This window comes from Chionomys nivalis, chromosome 1, assembly GCF_950005125.1.
Source record: "Chionomys nivalis chromosome 1, mChiNiv1.1, whole genome shotgun sequence".
Taxonomy (NCBI): domain Eukaryota; kingdom Metazoa; phylum Chordata; class Mammalia; order Rodentia; family Cricetidae; genus Chionomys; species Chionomys nivalis.
Window position 1 is genome coordinate 156787855 of NC_080086.1, and position 25216 is coordinate 156813070.

Below are 25216 nucleotides of genomic sequence, written 5' to 3' on the forward strand. Positions count from 1 at the left end.
ACTGGCTGGGAATGTTTGCTGACAGCAGTCATTCCTGAATCCTGACCGAATCCCATCAAAACCTGTGTGGAGGGTCCTGGAATCAGTATTATAGTAAGTAGCCAGAAAACGCAGATGCTTGTTTCTGCTTAGAAAGAAGTGTCTGCGAGTTCATAAGGGAATATTTGAAGCGATGCCCTTTTATTCAAATGAGCACAAACATGATCAAGAACAGATCCTGTTTGAATGAAAGATTGGTAGGGTATTTCAGCAGAAGAGGAGGCAGAAACAATGTAAGAGCCAGAGGGGATCGAGAACACCAGAACAGGGCCCCCAAACTCAAGTGAACAAAGCTCACATGAATTCACAGAGAGTGAGATAGCAGGCGCAGGGCCTGCATGGGTCTACACTGGGTCCTGCTCACATATTTTATGGCTTTCGGTTTAGTGTTTTTATGGGACTCCTGAGTGTGTGAATGAGCAATTGTCTGATCCTTGTGCCTGCTCCTGGGCTCTTTTCCTTCTCTTGCTTTGTCTTGTTCAACCTTGTTGTGACAGGTTTTGTTTTATCTTATTATATTTTATTTTGTTCAATGTTTTTATTATCTCTCAGAAGCCTGTTCTTTCTAATAAGAGACATAAAGGGAGTGGATCCTGATGAGAGAAGAGATGGGGAGGAACTGGGAAGAGTAGAGGGAGGGGAAACTTTTATCAGGAATAAGAAAAGAGCATGTTTTTAATAAAAGTGGGAAATAGAGAGAATAATAGGGTGTTTAAAAAATGTCTGGTGTAGATGATAATAATTTTCAAATAACGTTTTAGGTAAAATGACAACCTATAAATGTCTTAAAATACAATATTAGATTCTCTGAAAACATAAGTAAAATACTGTATTTATTGTGAAAGTTAGAAATTCACTCTTGATTCCCATCAAGTAGTTTTCCTGAAAAGGTCATGTGGAGTTCAAAGGGAAAAGTGTCTGCTTTATTTTAGAAATTGTAACTAACATCCGGTAAAAACAAGTTTATTGTCATAGTTTTGCCCATGGCTGTGATAAGATATCTCTACAAAATACAATGTGATCAAGAAAGGATTTATTTGGCTCACAGTTCAAGGTTACAGGCCATCATTTCAGGGAAGGTAAGTAAGGAGCTTGAAGCAACTAGTTACATCCAACTACCATCAAGAGTTAGGAGCGATGAATTAACTCATACATGCTAGTGGTTAGCTCTCTACTCTTATACAGTTTAAGATCTCCTACCTGGGGAATGCTGCTACCATAGTGGGGGGCTCTTATTTTAAATAAGCAAACATTCAGTATTAATTCCCACAGAATAACCTGGTCTATATAACCTCTCATTTGTACTCTCTTCTGCAGTGTGTCTAGGTTGTTTCAAGATGACAGTTAAAATCTTCACATCTCTCTTATTTTTCTGAGCTATGTATATCATATGCTATGTAAAGGAGAGTAATGGGTGTGTGAAATTCCTTGTGGCTGAGAGAAAACCATCACTGGGGGAAAGAGGGAAGACTACCTATTAGACCAAGAGGAATAAAGGTTAGTTGCCTTAAAAAGCCTTAGATCAGTTCTCTGGTACCTAAACTGTAAATCATTAGCATACATATTTGACAGCTCTAACGTGTTTTTAAAAATATTATTATACTTTAACTTCTAGAAGAGTTTGATAATGAAAATTTGACTGTACCAATGAAAATACCAAGGTTTCTATCTGATGAGCAATTTGTCCCACTCGTCTCCCATTCCAGGACTGGAGACTGATTAACTGAAATCTGTGAACAGAGACTCTGCAAGGAACATTCACTCATGAAACAGAAAAGCAAGCTGATGAAATTCATTAACAACTCTTTTCTGGCCTTAGTTTTTCCACAGTTGTTGGCTAATGCTCACTAGAAATGGAAGTAGTATCCGGTAAAATTTTTCTGTGAGCAGTGAAGGGCAACAGAAACACCTGTTGAGCTGCGTATAACTCTCAAATTCTCAGAGTTGGTCTCCAGCCCATTCAGATTTGACATCATCTGAGAACTCACCATCTACCTGCTAGAGCTACCTAGCAAAGTACCATAGGCAGGCAGGAAGTTGAGCAGTGGAAATATATTCCCTTGTTGTTCAGAAGGAAGAAAGCCTAAGTTCAAGGAGCTGGTAGATTTAGTATGCCAGGGTCCCCTTGCCATGTCCATACATGGGGGAGAGAGAGAGAGAGAGAGAGAGAGAGAGAGAGAGAGAGAGAGAGAGAGAGAGAGAGAGAGGAGAGAGAGATAAGAGAGAAGGACAAAAAACACAGAGACACATAGACAGACAGGGAGAGAAAGTGTAAGGGAGAGGGGCAGAAGGAAAGAGAGGTGGAGGACAGGGGAAGAGAGAGAGAGAGAGAGAGAGAGAGAGAGAGAGAGAGAGATCTTTAATCTTCCTTAAGGCTGGCAGTCCTGTTGGGATTAGGACATCTGCATTCTGACTACATTTAACAATACTGTGTACTAAAAGTCCTATCTCCAAGTACAGCCACTTTGGGAATCAGGGTTTCCACATATGTGTCATGGAGAAACACAGTTCATTTAATGACATTCAAACAAATGTGTGCTCTCAACCTCATTTTAGATCCATCATATCAAAAATACAGAGAGTAGAACCCGACAGTTCTGCATTCCTAACTTCTGTGTGTTGTTCTCCAGCTCACTTAGGCTCAGAAACACGTAGACTCCTGGCTATGGGAAGTAGACAAGAGTGCCGGGCAAAAAATTGGAATCTTGGGGGTAGGGTGGGATAGGGGTAAGGGGAGATGGAGAAAGAAAAGTGTGAAGGAGAGGATGAGGGGAACTTGGGGAAACGGGATGATTGGGGATATAGGAAGGTTGGATAGGGGAGCAGGGAAACTCATATCTTAGTTAAGGGAACCACCTAAGGGTTGGCAAGAGACTTGAACTTGGGGTGGCTACCAGATGCCCAGGGCAATGTCCCCAGTTAGTTCCTTGGGCACCTGAGGATAGGGAACCTGAAATGAACCTATCCTATAGCCATACTGATGAATATCTTGCATATCACCATAAAACCTTCATCTAGCGATGGATGGAGATAGAGACAGAGACCCACACTGGAGCACCGGACTGAGCTCCCAAGGTCCTAATGAGGAGCAGAAGGAGGGAGAACATGTACAACGAAGTCAGGACCACGAGGGGTGCACCCACCCACTGAGACAGTCGGACCGATCTATTGGGAGCTCACCAAGGCCAGCTGGACTGTGACTTAAAAATCATGGGATAAAACCGGACTCTCTGAACATGGCGGACAATGAGAGCTGACAAGAGGCCAAGGACAATGGCATGGGGTGTTGATCCTACTTCAGGTTCTGGCTTTGTGGGAGCCTAGACAGTTTGGATGTTCAACTTCCTAGATCTGGATGGAGGGGGGAGAACCTTGGACTTTCCACAGGGCAGGGAACCCTGACTGCTCCGGGGACTGGAGAGGGAGGAGAAGAGGAGTGGGGGGAGGGGGAGAGGAGCGGGAGGAGGGGGAGGGAAATGGGAGGCGGGGAGGAGGCGGAAAATTTTTTTTCAATAAAATAAATAAATAAATAATTAATTAATTAAAAAAAAAAAAGAAAGAAAGATAGGATAGGGACTCAGTCCACAGCAGAACATTTACTTGCATCCAGGCCCATTTCCATACTCACTTCCCAACCCAGGGCTTCTGACCAACACCAGAAGGGCCATTCATATGACATCTACTGCCATTCATTCCCCAACACCAACCTGGGAAGTTCTTTCTGATCTTTCAATGACATTACTTCAACAGGCCAACCATTTCTGCCAAACAATATAAGCCCTAATTTTCTAAACCTATCACTTTATTACTTTCAGATTTTACTCTTGTAGAGTCCATGGTTTACTCTATAAACATATTAATAGCAAAAGGCTTTGCACAGGATAAACACACAAACACCCCCAAATCATCTATTTATTTTGTCTCTAACTCTTTTCTACACGCAGCTCCCAAAGAATGCCGGAATGCTAGATCTAAACGAGTGTGGATTTAGGGCATCACATATCCAACTAGTCTTGGACACAATGCAATGTTCTAACGCTGCTTATTAATTGAAAACATACCATTCATGTCTTTAAATTCACAGACCTCAAGCAGACATTTTCATCCTAACTGGACAGAAAACGAACATGGGAGACTGAGGCTGGAATATAAGACTTCCATAGTAGAACATGGTCACTACAGTCTGTGAGCGTTACAGTACAGCCTTGAAAATAGTTCTTGCCACAAAAAGGTAAAGTATTCATATGCAAATTAGCTTGATTTAGCCATTCCGCAATCATATTTCAAAACACGTTGCACATGACAAATAGATAACGGTTTTACTTACTGTATAAGACAAGCGAGTTCAAATTCAATGACTATCCCAAAGACGCCTTTGGAAAACCTCAAGGCTGCAAACCTGAAAGCACTATTGCCTCCACTCGAGGCTCGTGCTCATTTTTGCTGTTGGGTGATGGAACAAAAGATCTCTGCCCACATCTTAAATTTAGTATCCTGCTCACATGCTAACCACACAAAGCTTTCTTGCAGAGATGGTGTTTTCAGTATCACTTTGGGGGCTTCTTTATTCGAATTCCCCATCTTGTACACACATATGCATGCACTCTTTCATACACACATATACTATATATTGCTAAAATAGACTGTCATGATAGGAAACTTGAGGGTGAGTTTCTTAAAGCAGATACTGTTAAATGACAGCAAAGAGCCCTAAATTCTCTCACTGCTTTATACCAGATTTCCTGGCAGCCTTCAGAAGGCTTTCATCTTTACATTAAAGACACCAGAGGACCTCAGAGCATCACTTGAAAGCTCACAAGGAGCTCCAACAAACTTTTGCCCAAGGCAATTGCTTGATAAATGAACATTAACAGCACACCTTGGATATGTGCATAAAGCTGAAAAAAATCCATAAACACAAAATAATGGAATTGCCTTTTAAAAAACCATGCATTCTGAGCTTCCCTGTCCAGAAAACAATCCCAGTGATTACATTGTACTTATTTACAGCCATCTGCACACTGAAGACGGACTGGGCGATAAGATCATAAGCCACACCTGTTGGATTGTTTAGGCAACTGCAAACACCAGCTGAGAGAGTAATTAAAAGTAATGTTCCATCGCAGCCTACCTGGGGTGTTCAACAACCTGGACATCCTGCAGAAGTAGGAGACATACTGTTCGCAGTATTCAGCGCTGCTGGTGATGGCACTGATCTGGTCCATGGAGGCACTGTAGATGAGCTGTGTCACTGAATACTTTTCTGGGCTGTAGCCTACCACTGTCGTCTGCATCTGTAAGTCGTGAGACACTATGGTCCACACCTTGTCCTCTGTGGGCAGAGAAATAATTAAGACAGCGGCTCATTAGGACCCCGGTACTTCAAATGTCAGGAGAAAATTGAGCTGCATTTAGCAGCCATTTTCATTAAATGGGTATAAAACTGAGTTAGAGAGAGAAGTCCTGACGGTATTTTAGTGTGTGTGTGTGTGTGTGTGTGCGTGTGTTGTATGCACCTGAGTATGTGTGTGCATGCGTGCAAGTGCAGAAGAGAAGTATGCAAAGTGTGTTTTCTCAATCATTTCCTAATACATTTTTTTAAAAAAATGCTTTTGTAGTATAGACACATTTATACAATAGAGATGTGGCTACTTTTGTTTCTTCTCTTTTATCACTTAATTGTAGTGAACTCACAAATAAAAAATGACTCTCTGCTAGATTAAGAAAGTCACTCAAACTCTTGCCCCTTCCTGAACTCTGTGTATCTGAATGGACATCTATTTAGAATAGCCTCTCTGAAGCAGGTGAACTTTACTTACTGTTTTATACTTTCATTTTAAATGGCATTTTTATCAAAAAATGGGAAAAATCTACAGCTGAATTGATGCTAGAAAAGCAATCAGCTTTGTGTCCTTTGTCTGCATTTTTGTCCTTCCTTGTCACCAAATATTACTTTTCCTAGACAATTTTTCTAAATATTACACTATTCCCACACTTACATCTATTTACATACGTACATGGACACACTACAGTTCAGGATCCACACTCATGAGAACAAGATTATTTTTTTTTCTTTTTCTTCTTGAGTTTCTGCGACTCTGCTTAATATCATACACTCCAAGTCCACCCATTTTCCTGAAAACTTCTCTTCATTTACAGCTATTCCACTTTACATATGTATATTTATATTACCTCTCCTTACTTTGAGATGGGGTCTATTACTGAACAAGAAGCTGACAGTTTTGACAGGTTTGACCAGCTAGCACACTCCAGGGATCTGCCATTTGTATGCCCTATGCCCAATGTTTGGACTTGCTAGGACATATAGCCATCCCTATCTTTTATATGGGTGCTGGCGCCTTGAACTCAGGCCCTCTTCCTTTCACTACAATTTCTCTTAGCTGAAGAGCTATCTTTCTTGTGCTATCTCTTCTTGTCTTAGATCTATGTTCTGCTTATAATAACAAAAAATTAGTATTTTATTAAAATAATGAAAGACTTTTCACTAACAGAAAGCAGTACTGTTCCTGGTCGTGATTTGACATCAGCCAGCAGTTCCAGTGTGAAGCTCATCGTAATTGCTATTCCATCCTGATTTTGAAACATATCTCTTGCCTTTTGGTAACTCAATTGTCTCTCTTTCTGATATGAAAATCCCAGCCCTTCTTGAAAGCTGTTTGCTCTTAACAGAATGTGCATCTTCCTTGTCTTGTGAGCAAATGCTCTTTCACACTGGCCTTTCTGGCAAATGAGACCCCCCCCTTTTCTGATTCTGTACAGTGTGGAGTGAGGTGAGAGAATAATCACCATTGTGTTTGAGAACCCGGGAGTCTCAAAGAAGGAAAAGTAGAATCGATTATAAGCTTTATAAAATTAAATTAACTCAAACTCCTTCACCACTTGAATTTTAATTGAAAACATCAGTATGAGCCTAAGACATATCTTTGTTTTGAAATGTTGACCTATGCTTGAACTTAGTATAACAGCAACTAAAAAAAATCCCCAGAACAAAATGCTAGGCCTAATACCAAGTGCCAACCGTAAATACTATTTGCCATTAAGAGAAGAAATTAGGATCCTTGAAGAAATGACTGCTTCCTGGACTAGAAATAAACAGGTTGAAAGGAGAGCCAGGAACAACCCATCATTCCAGAAACAAATATGTCAATGGACCCTGAGGCAGTTCAAAAATGATCCTGTAAGAAAGTAGGCATGGTGTACGTGCCTGTAACCCTATAGCTGTGGGGAGCAGAGAAATATTACTGGGCCTCCCCTCTCCCCTTCTTCCTTCCTCCTGACCTGCCCTCACTTCTCCCTCAACCTCCATGCTCCCGATTTTCTTATGTGATCTTGTCTATTTCCCCTTTCCAGGAGGATCCATGTGTATTTCTCTTAGGGTTCTCCTTGTTAACTAGCCTTTCTAGGGTTGTGGACTATGGGCTGGTTATCCTTTGCTTTATATCTAATATCCACTTATGAGTGAGTACATACCATGTTTGTCTTTCTGGATCTGGGTTACCTCAGTCATGATGGCCTTTTCTACTTTCATCCATTTGCATGCAAATTTCAAGATGCCATTGTTTTTTACTGCTGAGTAGTGCTCCATTGTGTAAATATACCACATTTTCTTTTACCATTCTTTGGTTGAAGAGCATCTAGGTCCAGGTTTTAGCTATTACAAATAATGTTGCTCTAAAAATAGTTGAGAAATATCTTTGTAGTATGATTGAGCATCCTTTGGGTATATGCCCAAGAGAGTCCATTCTCTTTGGAGAGATACATTGCTCAGCCTGAATATAGTGGGGAGGGCCTTGGTCCTGCCTCAAAGATACATGTTACACTTTGTTGACTCCCCATGGGAAGTGTTACTCTCTTTGAGGAGTGGATGGTGAGTGTGTGTGGGGGGAGGGAGCAGGAGAAGGGGAGGGAGTGGGAACTGGGACTGGTATGTAAAATGAGCATTTTTTTAAAAAAAAAATAATTAATTTTAAAAATCATTTTTCAATTCATAATAACCTTTTTGTAAAAAGAAATAAAAGAATAAAAGGTCTCTATTAGACTGGTCTGTAGGCAAGTCTGTGGGACATTGTCTCAATTAATGATTGGTACGGGAAAGTTTAGATTACAGTAGGTCATATGATGCCCGGGCAGGTGGTCTTAGATTACATTAGAAAGCAGGTTGAGAAAGCCATTGGGAGTCAGTAAGAGGAATTCATCTAGGGCCTCCATTTCTGTCCTTCCTCCAGGTTCCTGATTGGAGTTAGTGCCTTGGCTTCCACCAGTGAACTGTCACCTGGGATATGTTAGTCAAATAAGCCTTTCCTCTTCATTGACTCTCAATAAATAATGTGGTAGTATCCTGTATTCCTGATGAAATGTCCCAAATCAGTGCAAGTCCTTTAAAACAATTTGTCAATAACTAAAAATTTTGAATATGCACACATCTTACAGTAACAGTTATTTCTAATTATGGATCCTAGAAACACTTTCAAACATTTATATAAGAAAATGTATTGTAATCATTCTTTGTTATAGTAAGTTTTAAAAAAGAAAGCCTAAAAGTCTATTTAAAAAGAATGAAAAATAAATTAATTATGAGTATACAATCAAATAATACAATGTATTTTAAAAATAGATCAAATATAAGGGTTTTTTTTTATTGATGCAGGCTAACATTGAAACCAAAAGATTGAAGGTTAAAATACAAATAAGAATATTTACACAATTGTGCTACATAAATCTGCATATTTATAGTATGGTGACATTGTCACAAAGTTTAAGGACATGAACCATCAGTAAAGATCTCTAAGAATTTGAAAAAAAGATCAGGGTGATAAATTTTAATTTTATATTCTTCATTATATTTCCTACTTTTGGCTTTAACTTTGTTCCAGGGAATGTGAGGCTCTCTGATTGGAGGGCACCAGGCGTATATGTGTCACGCACAAGCATGCAGGCAGGATATCCATTCTCACAAATTAAAAATAAGCAAGTCATTAATATAGAAAAGGGAAAATATCAAAAAAATGGTGTGCCTGGTTTTTGGTAAATAGTATATAAATGTTCATGTACACAAAACTGATTAACAAACATTGGTCACAAAAAAACCCATGTATAGTAGTATATTTTAAAATTAACAAATTTCTCAGTTGTCACTTCTAGTTATTTAAAGAATTCCCATTTATAAGACTTTATTACAAATCATTAAGATAGAAAGTTTCTACACAATGTTTAATAGCAGGGTCTTAGTCATTTATAATTGGATTCATTTGAGAACATCACCAACCTTCCAGGTAGGAAAGTCGTCATAAAATAACTCACAGGTAATTCTGTTTAGAAGGTTTCTCAATATTTATGGCCCTGCAGTTGTAAATCATGGTCGGCTTGCTGTCACTGTTTTTATTCTCCTCCCCAAATGTGCATTATGTGAGCCCCGCATGAGTCCCTGCAGGCTGATGCTTTGAGATTCTATTCTATAGCTGACACCGGCTGTTTGGACAGGTCATAACCCAGCTATGCGCATCACTCAGGTGGGGTGGGCAGTTATAGTCACGTGTTGAGAAACAAGGTATGTAAAGCAGATGGGACTCTGTGGGAGGCAGCGAGGAAATGAGCTCCCAGGGCAGGTGATGTTTCTGCAGGTGGTGGGAAATGGTGATGAGTTTTCAGCTCACAATTCCAGGCCAAAGACGGATGATGCATCCGGTGCTGAGAACAAGTATAAATAATGTAGCTCATTTTTACCTATCTGAAAAACAATTTGGAATCCAGGTCTTTTTTTCCTCCTTCAATACTATTAGCTATTTGTTAATGTTTTTGTTCCACTGGGGAGGTTCTGAAGTTCTTTGCCACCACAGCTAGAGGTGGTGATTGCACTTACATCAACACAAGCCAATCTTCCTTTTCCCTTTTCTCCGTTGCTACAGATGCCCTTTGTGACTATTTATCAGTCAAGAGCTCATGTACAGCTTGTGTGGTGGTGCAAGCCCGTAAACCCAATCCTTGAGATGTTGAGGCAGGTGGGGCCTGAGAGCAAGGTTGCCCGAACTATGTAGTCCAACCCTGTTTCAACCCAATTAAAAGGGAGTTCAATGGCACCTATGTGCCAAGTAATGTCCTGCCACACCAACTCCAGTGTCGTCTGTGTGACATGATATATGTCATTATGCCGGACGGGAGCTACATGTCCTATGGGACTAGGCTTCCTGGAGGTCAATGGCAGACAGCCTGGTATTAGCCACCGCTGAGGCATAGACGGGTTTCTCAAGTAGCTGGCTATATGGAATATGAGTTTTGCACAAATTCTTTCATAATAATGATAGTCTTCATATATACAAGACAAGGATCATTCTCTTTAGGAACAGCTCTGGGATAAGGAAGCACAGTATGGAAATGTAGAAGACTACAGCAGAACCCTTGCCATACACAGGGATGTATGACGAGCAAGGGAATAGATGGGTTAACGTTGGTGGACAAAGACTGTTATACTTTGAACTTTATAGATAGGCTTGCTAGATCCCAACCCCCATAGTGTCTGCTGCATAAGAAGGTACTAAAAAGTATAGTTCAACAGGTGCAGAGAACTGATTAGGCATATGTGGTCACTAGATGAAATAAAGGGTTAGGAAGAGGAAGGGCCACGATAGTGATAATGAGATAGAAACTTTCAATTCATAAGATGAAACCACTTGCCTAAGGTTTACATTCCCAAGGACAAGATTTCCTCTTCTAAAGATGCTTTATGTCTAACACCTGTTCCTGATAATATACTTTTCTTAAATATTGCTGATGTGACTAAAAGAAGCTTTCATACTGTGCCAACCAATGACACATGACCTTCTGATTTGTTCTTTGTTTGAATACTATATAATGAAAAGATGAATTCAGTAAAATCGCAGCAGATTCCAACCACTCTCTTGTGTGTTGTGTCTGTCTGTCATTCACCGAACTTGTGCCTTCTTGTTACCAGGACCCTGCTTCTCCCACGGTCTGAGTGGCTCCCCTGAGCCGGTCCATGGCAATGTCCCTCTTTGATGCCTGTGGATTAGGAGAGTAACAAGATCTTGGTCTGAATTCAAACTTGGAGAGAAAGGGATTATCACCTTGAATCCTGGGCTAATGGTTCCCAAGGATCCTTAAATATTTCACTCATCATCTACTAAGATTTTAAGTGAAACTTGTGTGCATATTACTGAATAGAATGATTATTCCATTATTCCAAATATCAACTCCACCATATTAAACCCTAGACGCATTACAAAGATGCTAAGCTTTCAAGGTTGAGAACCCCTGTCTTGTTTTCCCCTCTGCCCAGGAGATCTTCCTTCCCAGATGGTCCCAAGGCTTCCTTCCTCACCTCAAGACCAGTCCAAGCTTCTACTTTCAATAATGCCCACATATCCCATCCACCTGACACACTAAAACATATCACCTGCCTTTCCCTTTACCATAGCACATTTAGCATAACCAGGCATACAATCACCACATTCTAGCATGGTATATCTCTGCTTTTGAGATTTCTAGGTGTTTATATCCCAGAACAATAATCAGAAGGTGGTGCGCTGATGGTGAAGGAAGCAGAGGCAGCTTGTTAAGAAGGAGAGAACTCCCAAAGGAGGTAGACCGGATTTGGGGAAAAGATTAGAAGCCCATTAATTCTGAAATTCTCAGAAAGAAGCCACAGTCATACTGGACATTTTAAGAGGCTGACTGACTAGAACTTCAGTGATTATGGAGAGCAGACCAGAGTCATCTTGGGCTCCTAGTCCTCTAAATAGCCCTGCATTGCCTGCCTCTTCATTTGATTTAAAATCCTTGTGACTTTATATAAATCCCTTTTGAATGTATAGACAGGTCTCTAACTTCCACTAACCTAAATGCTTAGACTGTTAATCAGATAGCACCTGTAGCCTACAGCAGAGAGGCTCCCCACTTTTTGCTGTCCATCTTCCTGGTACTTCCACCAATGTCCTTAAAAGGCATCTTGATTATGATATACTTTTCTTTCTGTCACCATATCAAACTTCATGAAACAGTTACATTACTAGAATGCAGTGTTTAGGCTGGTCTGAGTCTGTGTACCTGGGTCATGGTCTCTCTAATTTGGTTTGAGAATAAATAAGCTCATATTTTTTTTTGAGGTAGAAGCTATTTTCTTCCAGCCCCATTTTTCCCTTCCAAATACCCATACCACCCTTCTAACTTTTTTTTCTAACTCAGAAAGTCTAGTTAGAACTGATGGGTAGACAAAGAATGGGATCTTTCAAGATTTAGGCCATTCTTATAGCATGTACTTTTTCCTGTACATGCCATATTATAGGCCAGCCCGTGTGCGTGTCTGTGTGTGTGTGTGTGTGTATGTGTGTGTGTGTGTGTGTGTGTGTGTGTTGAGAGTATATCCTAGTTTGTGTTCGGCACTGTTGTTCTTCACATGCCAATCCTAATATCTTTGTTCTTTAAAAGAATCTCCCCCTTATTCTCCTACTTTCCTTTGTTGTCTCAAATTTTATGCATTTGAACATTTCTGCTTGGTTTGATCTAGCAGAACAGAATCCTAAGGTGGTCCTTCCTTTCACCTTGACCCTCAATTGCTGTCACCCCTGCACATGGGAAGCTGTAGCCCATAGGCAAAGCCTTACAGTATTCTGGATTTAAGTGGCTTCCCCGTGAGAGGCTGAAGCCTCCTCCTTCTTCCACTAGACTCGGTTAAAAATTTCTTGATGCGACAGATGACATTTTTCACCTTGGAAGAAAATCCCCAAATAATCAACTCGTCTAAGTATCTAATTTTCCCCATTAAGTCAGTTTCTATTCACTGGAGCAGCCTCCATTGTGAGGAGCATTAGCAAGACAGGCTGACAGATTACATTCCTTAGTGAGGATAATTAGCTAGAAATAACTTTTTAGGGGAAGAAAAACCCTCCAGATAGCAGGGTGAACATATTCAAGGGACTCGAACTGGTGTTATCACCTTAATTATAACAGAAGTACAAATGTATTAGGTGATTTTTCTCCCTCCCTTTATCTTTCCTTTACTTCTTTCCCTCCTTCTTTTTCCCCAGCAAATCCTATTCACCCACTAGAAAGATGGTCTCACCTATCCGGGCATTTTTCTTAGTCTCCTAGTTCTCCACGTCTACGTCCTTGGCTAGAAAATACTTCCCGCCTCCCAATTCCTCAATGTCAGACCAGTGGAAGATGTTTGGTCTGTCTCCAGTTTCCCCAATAACCTGTTTACCACCTGTCTCCATTTATCATATTGTGTTGATAACATATTTCATACAGCTGCCTCTATGGATGGTCCCTGGTGGCAACATTGGTGTCACTTTAATTGCTTAGTTCTTGCTAACATGTTTTCAATAAGTGCTTGCCGAATAAAAGGAGTGGATTTGCAAACAATGCAATTGAAGGTGCCCTGCCTGGTCACCTGAAACCCGGTAGACACAAACAGAATTTAACGTATGTGTAAGGCATCCCATCATTTTCCCTCAATGCCAGCAAATCTCTGGCCTGGAAATTGGGAAAGATGTGTTGTTTTGGACCAATGTGTTGAAGAAAACAAACCAGCTCTTCATTTTTGTTTTGTCATTTCAGCATGCCTGTAACATTAATCAGATTCGTTATTTCAAAGTGGCAATCATTTCTGAAACATACTAGGTCACCCACCACTATTAGGTAGGAACGTAAACTTTTAGTCTTTTTTACTATATTTATTGTCAAAGAAAGTAGTTTTTCAAAAGTACTAGGAAAAACTGAACAAAACTTGGAAATAAGTAGAGAGTTGACTCTGTCACTGGCCAACTGGTCAGGCTTGTCTTTATCTAGCAAACGTAGGGAGTTGTCAGAAGTCCTTGGCTAGGCTTGCTACTACTCATATGCAAGGGAATGACAGGTAGAGGACAGTCACCATTATTATATAGGAAAAAGGGACCAGAGAGTCTGAGGTGGGGAGGAAGAAATAGAAAGGAAGGAAGGGAGAGTGGAGAGGAAGGAAGGATCAATAAACCAAAAGATCATAGAAATAGAATATGATAAAAAGTAATTAACTCTCAATTATCTAATTTAGACTAGAGGCAGAATGCATGATAGAAAACAATGAACTAGAGGTTAGAGGCTTTGGAGGTCACAGACACTGTGCTGTGTGCATTTGGACAAGCCACTTAAAATAGGAAGGATTTAGTTTGCCCAAGTGAAAAATGTGTCTTGTTTATAGATGTCAGCTTAGAATCTTTGAATATCTGTGATCCAAACTCAGAGAGGGCAAGAAATGACTAAGAGGCCATGGGGAGATGGCTTTCAGGGGAGAGGAAATAGAAGAACTAAAGTGTAATGGACAAGAAAGGGTTAATGTAGTTAGAGGCTAAACTGGAGCAGGAGAAAGGAAGACAGAGTGGATTTGGTCTGGCAAGTCCAAGCCAGACAAAACTCCCAGCATGAAGCTAGAGGCTGGGCAGAAGACCTCACTCCAATGACAGTCTTTTACTTGTTGGGAGAGGGAGAGACAGTTTTCTCTGAGACTGTAACCCTTGGTAAGGTTACTATACTCCAGTGGAGGACCACACATCCAAGATTTAGGCAGCACAAATGTGCATTAAAAACAAATCAAAAGGAGACAAAGTTGACTGAGTAGAGAAGGGGAGTATATTTGAGGAGAACAGGGAGAGGGAGGTGAATATGATCAATACATGTATGAAGCTTTCAAGGAACTAATAAAAATTTTAAAAATGTGGTATTAGAAAAATGCTCTCTAAAGCCACTTTCGACTATGGAAGATGAAGGTATTCTTCATTCACTAAAGTTTGCTTACTGTTGAGAACAGACTGTGGCTGGCCCTATGCTGCTTTTTATTCTGTACAACAGTGGTTTTCAGGCTCTGCCTTGCCCTGAGAAACTCCATCTAACAAGCAACTTTGACTCCGTTTGAGGAAGGAGGATGACTGTGCACCTGGGTGGCCATGTGAATGGGTACCATCTACCTGGTACCACCCACGCAGCACAGACTGAGAAATGATTTATTACTGGTAGTGGCAGAGCGTTGATTTATGACTTTCTTTCCTCTGTTCCTATAAAAAATTTCATGGAGTTGTTACCATGTTAGAACATTGGAATTGGGGAAACCCTAAATTCTAAATCCATGTAGCTGGGTCATAGTCATTTATATTTAGCTCCAGAATAAACTATCTCTGATCTCCTTTGGGAGGAGAGGATTTTTTTGACAGTCAGTATAAAACCTCAGGATGAAGGGATGTTTGCTTAGAGAACTATTCCAAGTTCTTGAGGGAGACACGATGACATAAGATTGTTAAGAGTTTGCCATCAGTAATGGCTACAGTATTGATCCTCAAATCTTGCTAATATCACAAAGCATACTCTCAGAGAAAGGTTGCTCCACCTTTGTTGACATATTATTATCCAAAAGAAATCTAACATAATACTGATCAAACTTTTGTTTTGCTGCACTTGGAAGAGCAACGAAAATAACTGTAGCAAACCTAATACACCAAGGATTCGGCGTCTTCCCTAAATAAAATATGAAGGATTGAGATGACAGAGCAGGGGGAGAGGAAACTGTACACATAAAGAAAATCAATATGTATACTTTCATTAAAAGCTAATCAAATAAATTATACATTAAAACAATTAATAAATGACTGAGAATGCAAATGAGAGATAGTCATTTAAGGATATTGAAATTGTTTTTATTTTTTATTTTTATTATTATTATTTTTTTTTCGAGACAGCGTTTCTCTGTGGTTTTGGAGCCTGTCCTGGAACTAGCTCTTGTAGACCAGGCTGGTCTCGAACTCACAGAGATCCGCCTGCCTCTGCCTCCCAAGTGCTGGGATTAAGGGCGTGTGCCACCACCGCCCGGCTTGAAATTGTTTTTATATACAAAATGTCATTGCAGGTATACCTTATATTATAAAACCACTATTAAGGAATACATTATAAATAAAATATATACTCATATCAGGAATTTTCAAATTATTCCTGAAATAAATGAGACAGAAGCAAAATTGCAATGAGTCTGGCTTTGACTAGAAACTATCGAAATTGAAATAACTGAGACCTAAGGCTTTGGGTCATGTTTTCTGATTTTGCTTATTTATAGTTGTTGACCCAAAGATATCTATGTTTTCAAAAATAATCAGAAGAATTAGGTCTAGTAACTCATATCTGAGATCCCAGTACTCTGGAGGAGTGTGTTCAAGGCCAGCCTGGCTTACACATCAATGTCTTGCCTGAAGAAACATAATTAATAATAATAACAATGAGATTATTATAATACATTTCTATCTTTTATAAGGAATTTTAACCCATTTTGCAATTACAAATAAATTACTCTCTTGTTCTTCATTCTTTTAACTGAAAATGATTAGATTAAAATAACCAATATGAAATGATGAAATACATTTTAGAGGCAGTGGACATTTATTTTAGGGTTATATCAGCAAGTGAAAAAAATGAGATAAAGAAAGGCAAGGAAACAAGAGGTCTGAGCCAGAGTGGCCAGGGGAAGGCAGACAGCCTGGCCAAAGAAAAGGAGAGTTTAGGCAAGAATCAGGCCTCTTCCGAAATCCTGGTCTCCCCTTGGAACAGGCCTCAAACTCTGAGGACATGTTACAGCTTTAAGTAGGCGAGGAAATCATAGGAAATATATGGAAACCATGGCATTCATTGTCAGTGTTAATAAAAAAGTTTGATTGGAACTCGGCCATCCTGATTTGGGTGTGGACTATCTTTGACCAAGGACTATTCATTACAACAGTGAGTGTTTGACCCATAGGGCTTCTAGGTTTTTGTAGGGGTCTCCATAAGGAAAACTTGCTAACCCTGCAACAAAAAAATAACTAATGATGATGATGATGATGATGATGATAGGAAAAAAAAGTGAGACGCATCGCCCTTCTGGAAATATTATGCCTGCTAGAGTGAACGGAGAGATGACAGTGTGCTGGGAAGGACTGATTGAGCTATGAGACAGCTCGGTGGAGGATGACAGAGGAGGATTTAGTGTACTCACATCTAGGGCATGTTTCAATTTCCTGCGTGAGGAAAGAATAATGAATAAAGTGTATAAGTATATGACACACATTTTCAGTTCTGTATGCAGGTAGATTTAAATTCTAAAATTTAGTTCTCCTATCTGTCATTGTGTTAAAGTTGTTCTCGGATACTGAAAACCCTGAAATGCTAGGAGGAAAGCATTGGATATGAGTGAATCCAAGGTTCCTGACACACAGTCCTGGATAAGGCCAGCCCCACAGTTGTGCCCATATAGAACCTATGAGTAAGACTTGGAAAAAGCTTTCTCAGTGATGTGATCAGGTGAAGGTAAGGTCATATGTAGTTAAGAGTAAGCCATAGTCCAGTGACAAGTATTTTAAGGATTGATTGATTGGGTGGGGTTATGTGCACAGTGGAAGTCAGAGAACAACTTGAAGCATTCAGTTCTTTCCTTCCACCATGTTGGTCACAGGGATTGAGTTCAGGTTTTTAGGGTTGGCAGCAAGTGCCTACCCTTTAGTCCCATCAATATTCTGACTGTACTTGTAAGAAGCAGGACGTTGGTACATAGGCAGGGAAATTAGAGAGACACAGTTATATGCTAAGAAAGAGCAAGGATTTGGCCACTAAATAGGGAAAAGTAGGAAATAGTCCTCTACTATGGCCTGCAGACACAGCCTTGTTCAGAGTGCAGTGGGTAGATGGGTAGGTAGGGGCACCTTGAGATTAGATTAGATTCTAGCTTAGATAACTGTTGAGCACAAATTTCCATTCTTTTAGCTCACCAATTTTGTGGTACCTATCAGTCAACTTTATATACTATGGGAACACTAAACTTTATGTAAAATTTGAAGTTTATGCAAGAATTCCTGTTGTATCGTCTCATAATGGGGAGTCATTGATTTTAACCCACATAGTGGTAAATATAGGAAAAGCAACAGCCAATTCCCTTTAAGGGCTTATCGTGGGCTGATAATCACCTCGTGAGGCATCTCAGAGGGGCTGGGCAATGTCTCAATGAGAAAAGGACTTGCTGCCCAAGCATGAGAACCTGAGTTCAGATCCCAGCACCATGTAAAAGCAAGTAATGGAGGTGTGTAAGCGTAACCTCAGTGCTGGTGGCAGGGCACAGGTAAGCAGTAGGGGACAGAGACAGCAGATCTCCAGCGCTTGCTGGCCAGCCAGCTGAGCTGGAACAGCAAGCTCAAGATTCAATGAGAGTCTAGTTTCTGTCTTAAAAATTATGTGAGGAACAATAGAAGATTAGATTTCTGGAAGAACTATCTCTGACCTGACACATGCACACAAGGTAAAGGACACTCACAAATTCCCGTACACAGACACACACACAGACACATGCACACACACACACACACACAGTGGCTGTCTCAGAAGCTTTCAGATTGTGCTCCCCAAAAGAAAGGCTGTGGTTTATATGCAGTGGTCACCTGCAGGCCCCAAGCCCTTAGAAAAGCATAACAGACACATACTTCTACAGGCTAACATCAAATCGTCTATGTTAAACACTGTTCATGCATGTAGAATCCCTCTCTGTCATTCCAGGTGCTAAGCAGCCCACACACTCCCTTTCACTTCCTCACAATCACTTGGGGAGTCCCCAGCAATCCTGGCGTTTGTTCTCCTGGCTCTGGGAATGCACAGCTTGAAGGTTTATTTTCCCATGGGAGCCCTAAGGGAGCCAAAAGGAAGGAGCTGGGGACACTGGGACTATAGCAAGAAAATCAGTCATCTGATTAGAGCCCCAGGACAAGCTTTATAGAATCCCTGTGAAATCACATTTGCAAATTTGAATCCGAACTTCCCATTTGTGCTCCTAAGAGCCTTGGTTATTTCTTAAGGAACACAAATAAATGTGGGGTGAGAGTTAAGAGACGGTAGCTTTAACTGTGTGGGAAAAACACTTGGAGAGAATCTGGAGTTATTTCGAACCTAGCTCTTAAACATGTTCATAAGCCCAAGTATTCATTCAGCCAGCAAGCCCTGCTTACTCTGGGCCCCCAGGCAGTGGGTTTGCCAATGGTGAATAAGAAAGCCTTGGCATTGGTCTACAGAGACTACAATAAAGCAGAGAGGGAAACTATAGAAAGGATTCAATGGATGCATGCATGATTTTCATAAAGTCAACAGTTGGTAACTGAAATTGCAGAAGGATCCTTCTAGGCTGAACATGACTGGTTCAGAGCAAGTGACATTTGAACTGTTCCTGAAAGGCTGAAGTCAAGTCATGGGTGGTACACTGGAGTGGGAGCCATGAGCACAGGTGAGTCTGAAGGATCAAGGGGTGCATAGGTCCTCAGAAAAGAAAAAGGAGTGGATTTCACAGCTGCAGAAATGAACAAAACCAGTAGTGTCCGGTTCATCCTAATGTAGAGAATGTAAAGCCATTCTCTACAAGATTTCAGGCCCAAGGAACAAGGCAGAGTGTGCTAAGGAGCCTGTGGCCACTTAAACTTGCAGAAATACGACGGTAGCTAGTGCTAGGCTGATGACAGCATAGCTAACGTAAGCAAGTCTGATACGATTTTGGTAATAAAGGGAAAGAGAATTACACACCCATGCTGAGGAAGAGCTAGGTAGGAATCTGGGGTCCATTGTCCTGTTGGAGCTGTGGCACGGAGAGAGAGCTGCATTCAGCGACAGGGAGAAGAATGAGTTGTGCAGAGTGAAATACTGGAAAGCAGACAAAGAGAAGAAACCCTCTGTTTAGGTCATAGGGAATGAGGCAGGGAGACGGAGGCAATGTAGCACTGGGAGATTCTGGTCCTTCTCTACTTCTCTCTCTTCCTCACCCTCAGACATGGCTTCTGGGAGGGGGGCAGGCTGGGGCAAGAGGCTGGAATGTAAAAGCACTGGAGAAACTGAGCAGGGAAAGTGCTGTGTCCGCATCAAGTGCCGGTTCTAATTGGAAGAGAATGTTGAGAAATGAGATAAGGCCATGAGTTATTATGAAAAGCAAGATGAAGAGCACTCTCGAGGAGACCCTTTGATGCCATCGAATACATTGTTTCCAATGAGACTATGCTCACTAGCAGGGGATATTTCAAACCACCTAACATTTCTAAATGTCCCTATGAAAGTCCTGAAACTTTTTTGATTGGTAAGTATGAGCTACATTTTTGATAGAGAAATATTTATACCCAGAGTGACATAATATTTCCCCAAATACGCTCATTTGGAGTTTGGAAAATAAGGCAAGACAAAAGAATTCCATGTATATATTGGAGAATCATTTGAATGAAAAGCTTAAGGGATGGGAAATAAAGGTCTTGGCTACTAAATCCAGGCACGCATGCCAGAGTGGAGAAGGGTATTCATAAAAGACAAAGGGTTGTAGCTGTTAGCCCAATGTGACTGAACAGTGAGAAAAAAGACACAGGATATTTACAATCTCCTTATTTAAAAACACTGGTGTTGACCCTCTCTCATCTCCTTACAAGTCAGTCTTAGCTCCCTGTTAGGGGCTGTGTTCTGCCTATATTCTGGATTTTGACAAGTACAATGAGGAAGTAGCTTCTGCCATTTTCCTACTGTGTGAAAAGAACTTTACTTCAACCATTTTTTCCCTTTGAACTCATGGTTTCTTACTTTCTGTTTAGCGTAATTTATGGTAATATGCCACTTTAGGAGTTCATGGAGAATTTCTCTGTGAAATTGCTAATTTTCCAAGGCTTCCTAATGCCTAAACAGAGAGAAGTCATCACTCTTAATGATATATTTGCTCTCCTTTTTTCTGGAGCTGGGCTTAGAACCTTGAGAGGGATGGAGAAGGAAAAGACCAAGAAAGGATGCCAGTTAGCCAGCCACTCAATTATGTTCTTTTGGTATCATAAAGGATAAGTGTCCTGCTTGCACTTTTCTAATCCATAACTAAGTATCCAAGGCTACCTTCCAAAGCTCTGTGTTTGCTGAGCAAAATCTTACTCTAGAGTACATGGTAAGGCATAGATGATAGCCAGGGGAATGGTAGAAACCTCTCTTGCTACCAGGTACCACTGCTAGATTCTGAACCACAGCTCTGGGTGAGGATCAGAAAGAGGGAATATGGAGATTAAATCCTATCTTGCCTTATAGAGTCCTAGTGGGCATAAGGTGGTATTTTATGTTCCATTGTGTCCGTCACATCTCTACTGTGGGTGATCGAGAGCAAACACCTGCCTAGATTACTGTTGTTGGGGCATAAGCAAGTTAGTACACAAGCATCACTTATAAGAGGCAACTTCCACCAGGCACTCACTAAATATCATTAGTGGTTTAGACTTTTATTCCTTCCCAATCTATAAAATTAATAACAAATATAGACATTAAAGCTGGGTACTGTAAATAGTATGAAAATTTTCCTTTATGAAAGTTCTTAAACCCCTTTTTTCCAATTCTTTGAGAACTTCATGTATATATGCATAAAATGTGTTTTAAACAAATCTATCCCCCTATTCCTTCACTTCCAATTTCTCCCTTACCACTCTACCATCTTCCCTCCCAACATCATGCACTGTTTTTATTTTATTTTATTTGCTTTTGTTTTTGAGAAAGGGTTTCTCTGTAGCTTTGGGGCCTGTCCCAGAACTAGCTCTTGTAGACCTAGGCTGGTCCCAAACTCACAGAGATCTGCCTGTCTCTGCCTTCTGAGTGCTGGGATTAAAGGCGTGCGCCACCACTGCCCGGGATGTGCTGTTTTTAAACCCACTGAGTCTACTTCCTTCTCTTTCTCTCTCATGTGTGTTGATGTGTGTGTGCCTGTATGTGTATGTGTGCATGCGTGCCTGTGTGTAAACTGTTTACTAGAGCATGAATAATCTCAGAGGATGCTCTCATGAAAAAATTTAACTCTCTTAAATCTTGATCTCACATAATGCCTTATCTCTGAGTGGTACTACATTAACACTGCACAACACACACCTAACACTAACGATATCTAAATATTCTAAGTATTGGACTAACTAGTTTCTCACTTAATCCTACCAGAACTTTCCATAATCTATACTTTAAAGTGAATGCTTTACAGTAGAGGAAATGGAAGCTTCCAAAGCCTAAACACTGTATAAGGTCAATAGTGGCTAAGTGGCATAAAGAATATGTGAAACCCAGGTCCTTCTGGAATCAGGACCCACAGACAAACTGGCCCAAATTTAATACAATCATGCTGCTTTACATGTAATTTACTCCTCAGGCCTCCTAGAGGAAGGATAGTCAGTGCATTTGCCAAGCCCCTTGTCTTTTTCTTCCTCAAATGAGAGCAAGTCTGCTTATACTAAGTGATCGAAAACATCCCGTTCATCTTTGATCCTGCAGTTCAGTTATCTGGCAAGGGAGGATAATCAGCACAAAGACGATTCGAGGGACGGCTTCCACAAAGCACAGGTATGGCCTCATTCTTTTCCTTAAATCATAATGTCTGTTTCTTTCTGCATTTTTCCTCAAGTGAAAGTCATTTTGTATGTGGGCCTCAAGAGCAATGCTCGATCTGTTGGAGATCTAGCAAAGTAAAAACATTTCTAAGACACCAGTCGGTAAGATGTAACTGTAACGGACTGCTGCGAGAGAGGGCTTCCCGAGTCTCTGCCTAGCGTCCTGCAGCTAGGCAGCCTGCGAGTCATGGGCGGCCTGTCACCTTCAGAGCAGCGGGATCTGACCATTTGGAAGAGTTTCTCCATTACAGCAGATAATTTTAGCTTGAAGTTACCCTTCATCAAAGATCAGACTCTCCATTCGTCCTTTGGGCCAGGACCTGGAGAAGTTATGAAGGACGGAATGGAAATTTCACAGTAGGTTGGAGAGAAATTTATTCTCTCAGCCCTGTATGCTAGTTGCGGGGAGGTACATTAAAATGTGGGTTTGTGGGAGAATGCAATTTGTTCCAGATACCATATTTTTCATCTTACAACAATGAAATATAAAGAACAATTCAAGGAGTGAGGAAAGGTAGTGAATTTGCTAACAAGGATAGAGCCGCTCTACTAAGGCTATTTGAAAGATTCAAGAAAACTGGAAAAAGAAGTACATTTTGGACAACCTCACTGCTTGAAAAACATGCTTTTACTATTAAAATATTAATTTTCAATATTAGTTCTATGCATACTCTTAATTTATACATATGTAATATATCTACACACATTCCTATTTTGAAGTATTTTTTCCTTGTAAAAATCAATTGACATTTTTAAAGACTATAACAGCAATCTTTAGAATATGGACATTAGAATATAGATATAGCATATAAAAATGTTCCATATAGCTGATCTTTTGAATTATTTTATATATTGGCCATTCACTTATGTATTCAAAATTTATTAAGTTTCTAAGAACTGATTGCTAAGTACTGAAGAAAAACAAATAAATAAAAACACTGCCCCTGACCATGAGGTGCCTGCTTACCCCAAGGCAGGTATGATTATATAGTATGTCACACATATGAAAGATAGTGCGATACATGACATGGCAAGAGTAGCTAACTCAGACCATGCCGGAAATCACCCTCTGCTAATGTTTTCCTCGGATGCTACCAAGCTATGCTCTGGGGGATAATAAATTAATAGAGAGCTTTAACGGACTGGGTTAGGGGAGAGGTGGTACTTCCACATAGAGGCCCTTTAAAGATTTGTATTGCAATAAGTGTCCTGTTGCATCTCGGGAGGTGAAAGTGTACCTGGTGAGAGGCAAGACTGGGATGGGGGCGAGTGTGGCTTCTTGAGGGTGCAGTATGCCAGCGGCCATTATCTTGAGGCTACTGGAGAATCAAGGAAGGTTCAAAGGGAATAAAACATGACCATACTTCCAAGGTTCCTAATGATTGTGCTTGCTTCAGGGAGAACTGAACTTAAAAGTTGGAGCCAGAATTGAAAAACCAATGAACATAAATGAAAAGGGAAGGAAACTTAAGTAAGACACAGCATTAGATGCGACAAATTGGATCAAATTAAATGCATGCTTATTGACTGAATTATGCTCACTCAGATTCCTTACAATGAGACCCTGGCTGTGAGATCCCCAGTGATATTTGGGGGCAGAGCCCTTAGAAATGATTAAGCTAAAATGAGGTGGCTGGGTAGGTCCTAAGTTAGTGTGACTGGTGACCTAACAGGAAGAGGAGATTAGGATACCTAGAGGCATATGAGAACCATGTGCACATGCTAAGGGAAGTTCAATAAGATGGACAACTGCGAGCCAAGGACGAAGGCTGCAGGATAGATCGAACCTCCTGACACATGACCTTAGACTTCCAATCTTTAGAAGGGAAGAAAATAAACCATTAAGCTGTCTAACCTTCAGCATTTGGATTTAACAGCCTTAACACAACTGACTAATACTAAAGAAATTTAAAGTACATGCTAATTAAACAGATGTCTGTGGAAAAAAAAAGTAAAAAGAGACCTGAAGTGCTCTGATGATCTCATTTGGGCAGTGGTTCACAGAGGTGCCTGAACAAAGTGGAGCTGGAGCCTCAGAGGTTATATGTGGTCCGTAAAACCTAAAGTACTGTCTCTATTGCCATTCACTTTCTTGTTCTTTCCTGGTTTGGCTCACTGATCTCAGGTACATACTACCTGGGATATCTTTGTTATCATTCCCAGTATCATCTCTCCTTCTCTGTCTCTCTTTCAGTGTATAAGTGCGTGTGAGCGTGTGTGTGTGTGTGTGTGTGTGTGTGTGTGAGCGTGTGTGTGTGACATGTACTGTCATTCCTCAGGTTCATTTTTTTTTGAAACAGAGTATCTCATAGATACCTTGTCTCCCCAGTTTGGCCAGGCTGGCTAGCTAATGAACTTCAGGAATCTACTTATCTCTGAGTTCCTAATACTGAGATTACAATCACAGGCTGATACAACAGCTGTTTTTTATATGGGTGCTGCGATTTGAACTCAGCTCCTCATGCTTGTTTAGGTGGCCCAATCCTGACTAAGCTCCCTCCCTGATCTGCTAGTCAATCTCTCTATCTATATTTTATTACTGTTTTCCAAAATAGAAAGGCTGCGTAGTTCCTTAGGCAGCAATTCTTGCTAAGTGTATGTCCTGAGAAACGTTCACATCTTCAGAACGGGGAACATCCACAGCAGGGCTATTCACACTATGATGAAACTTCCAGACAGTCCACATCCCATTACAGGGAGAGTGCAAATGCTCTGTTGTCCAGGCACACACAAGCACACCAGTG

At 40.7% G+C, this 25216-nt stretch overlaps 1 protein-coding gene across 1 annotated transcript in view; it reads right to left on the reverse strand.

The window, feature by feature from the left end:
• The window catches only part of Cntnap2 (contactin associated protein 2), a 2085894-nt gene that overhangs the window by 757902 nt on the left and 1302776 nt on the right, over nucleotides 1–25216 (reverse strand). Inside the window, exon 13 of the mRNA XM_057766295.1 lies at nucleotides 5171–5371. Within this exon, the coding sequence (XP_057622278.1) occupies nucleotides 5171–5371 (201 nt within the window). The remainder of the gene's footprint in view (nucleotides 1–5170; nucleotides 5372–25216) is intronic.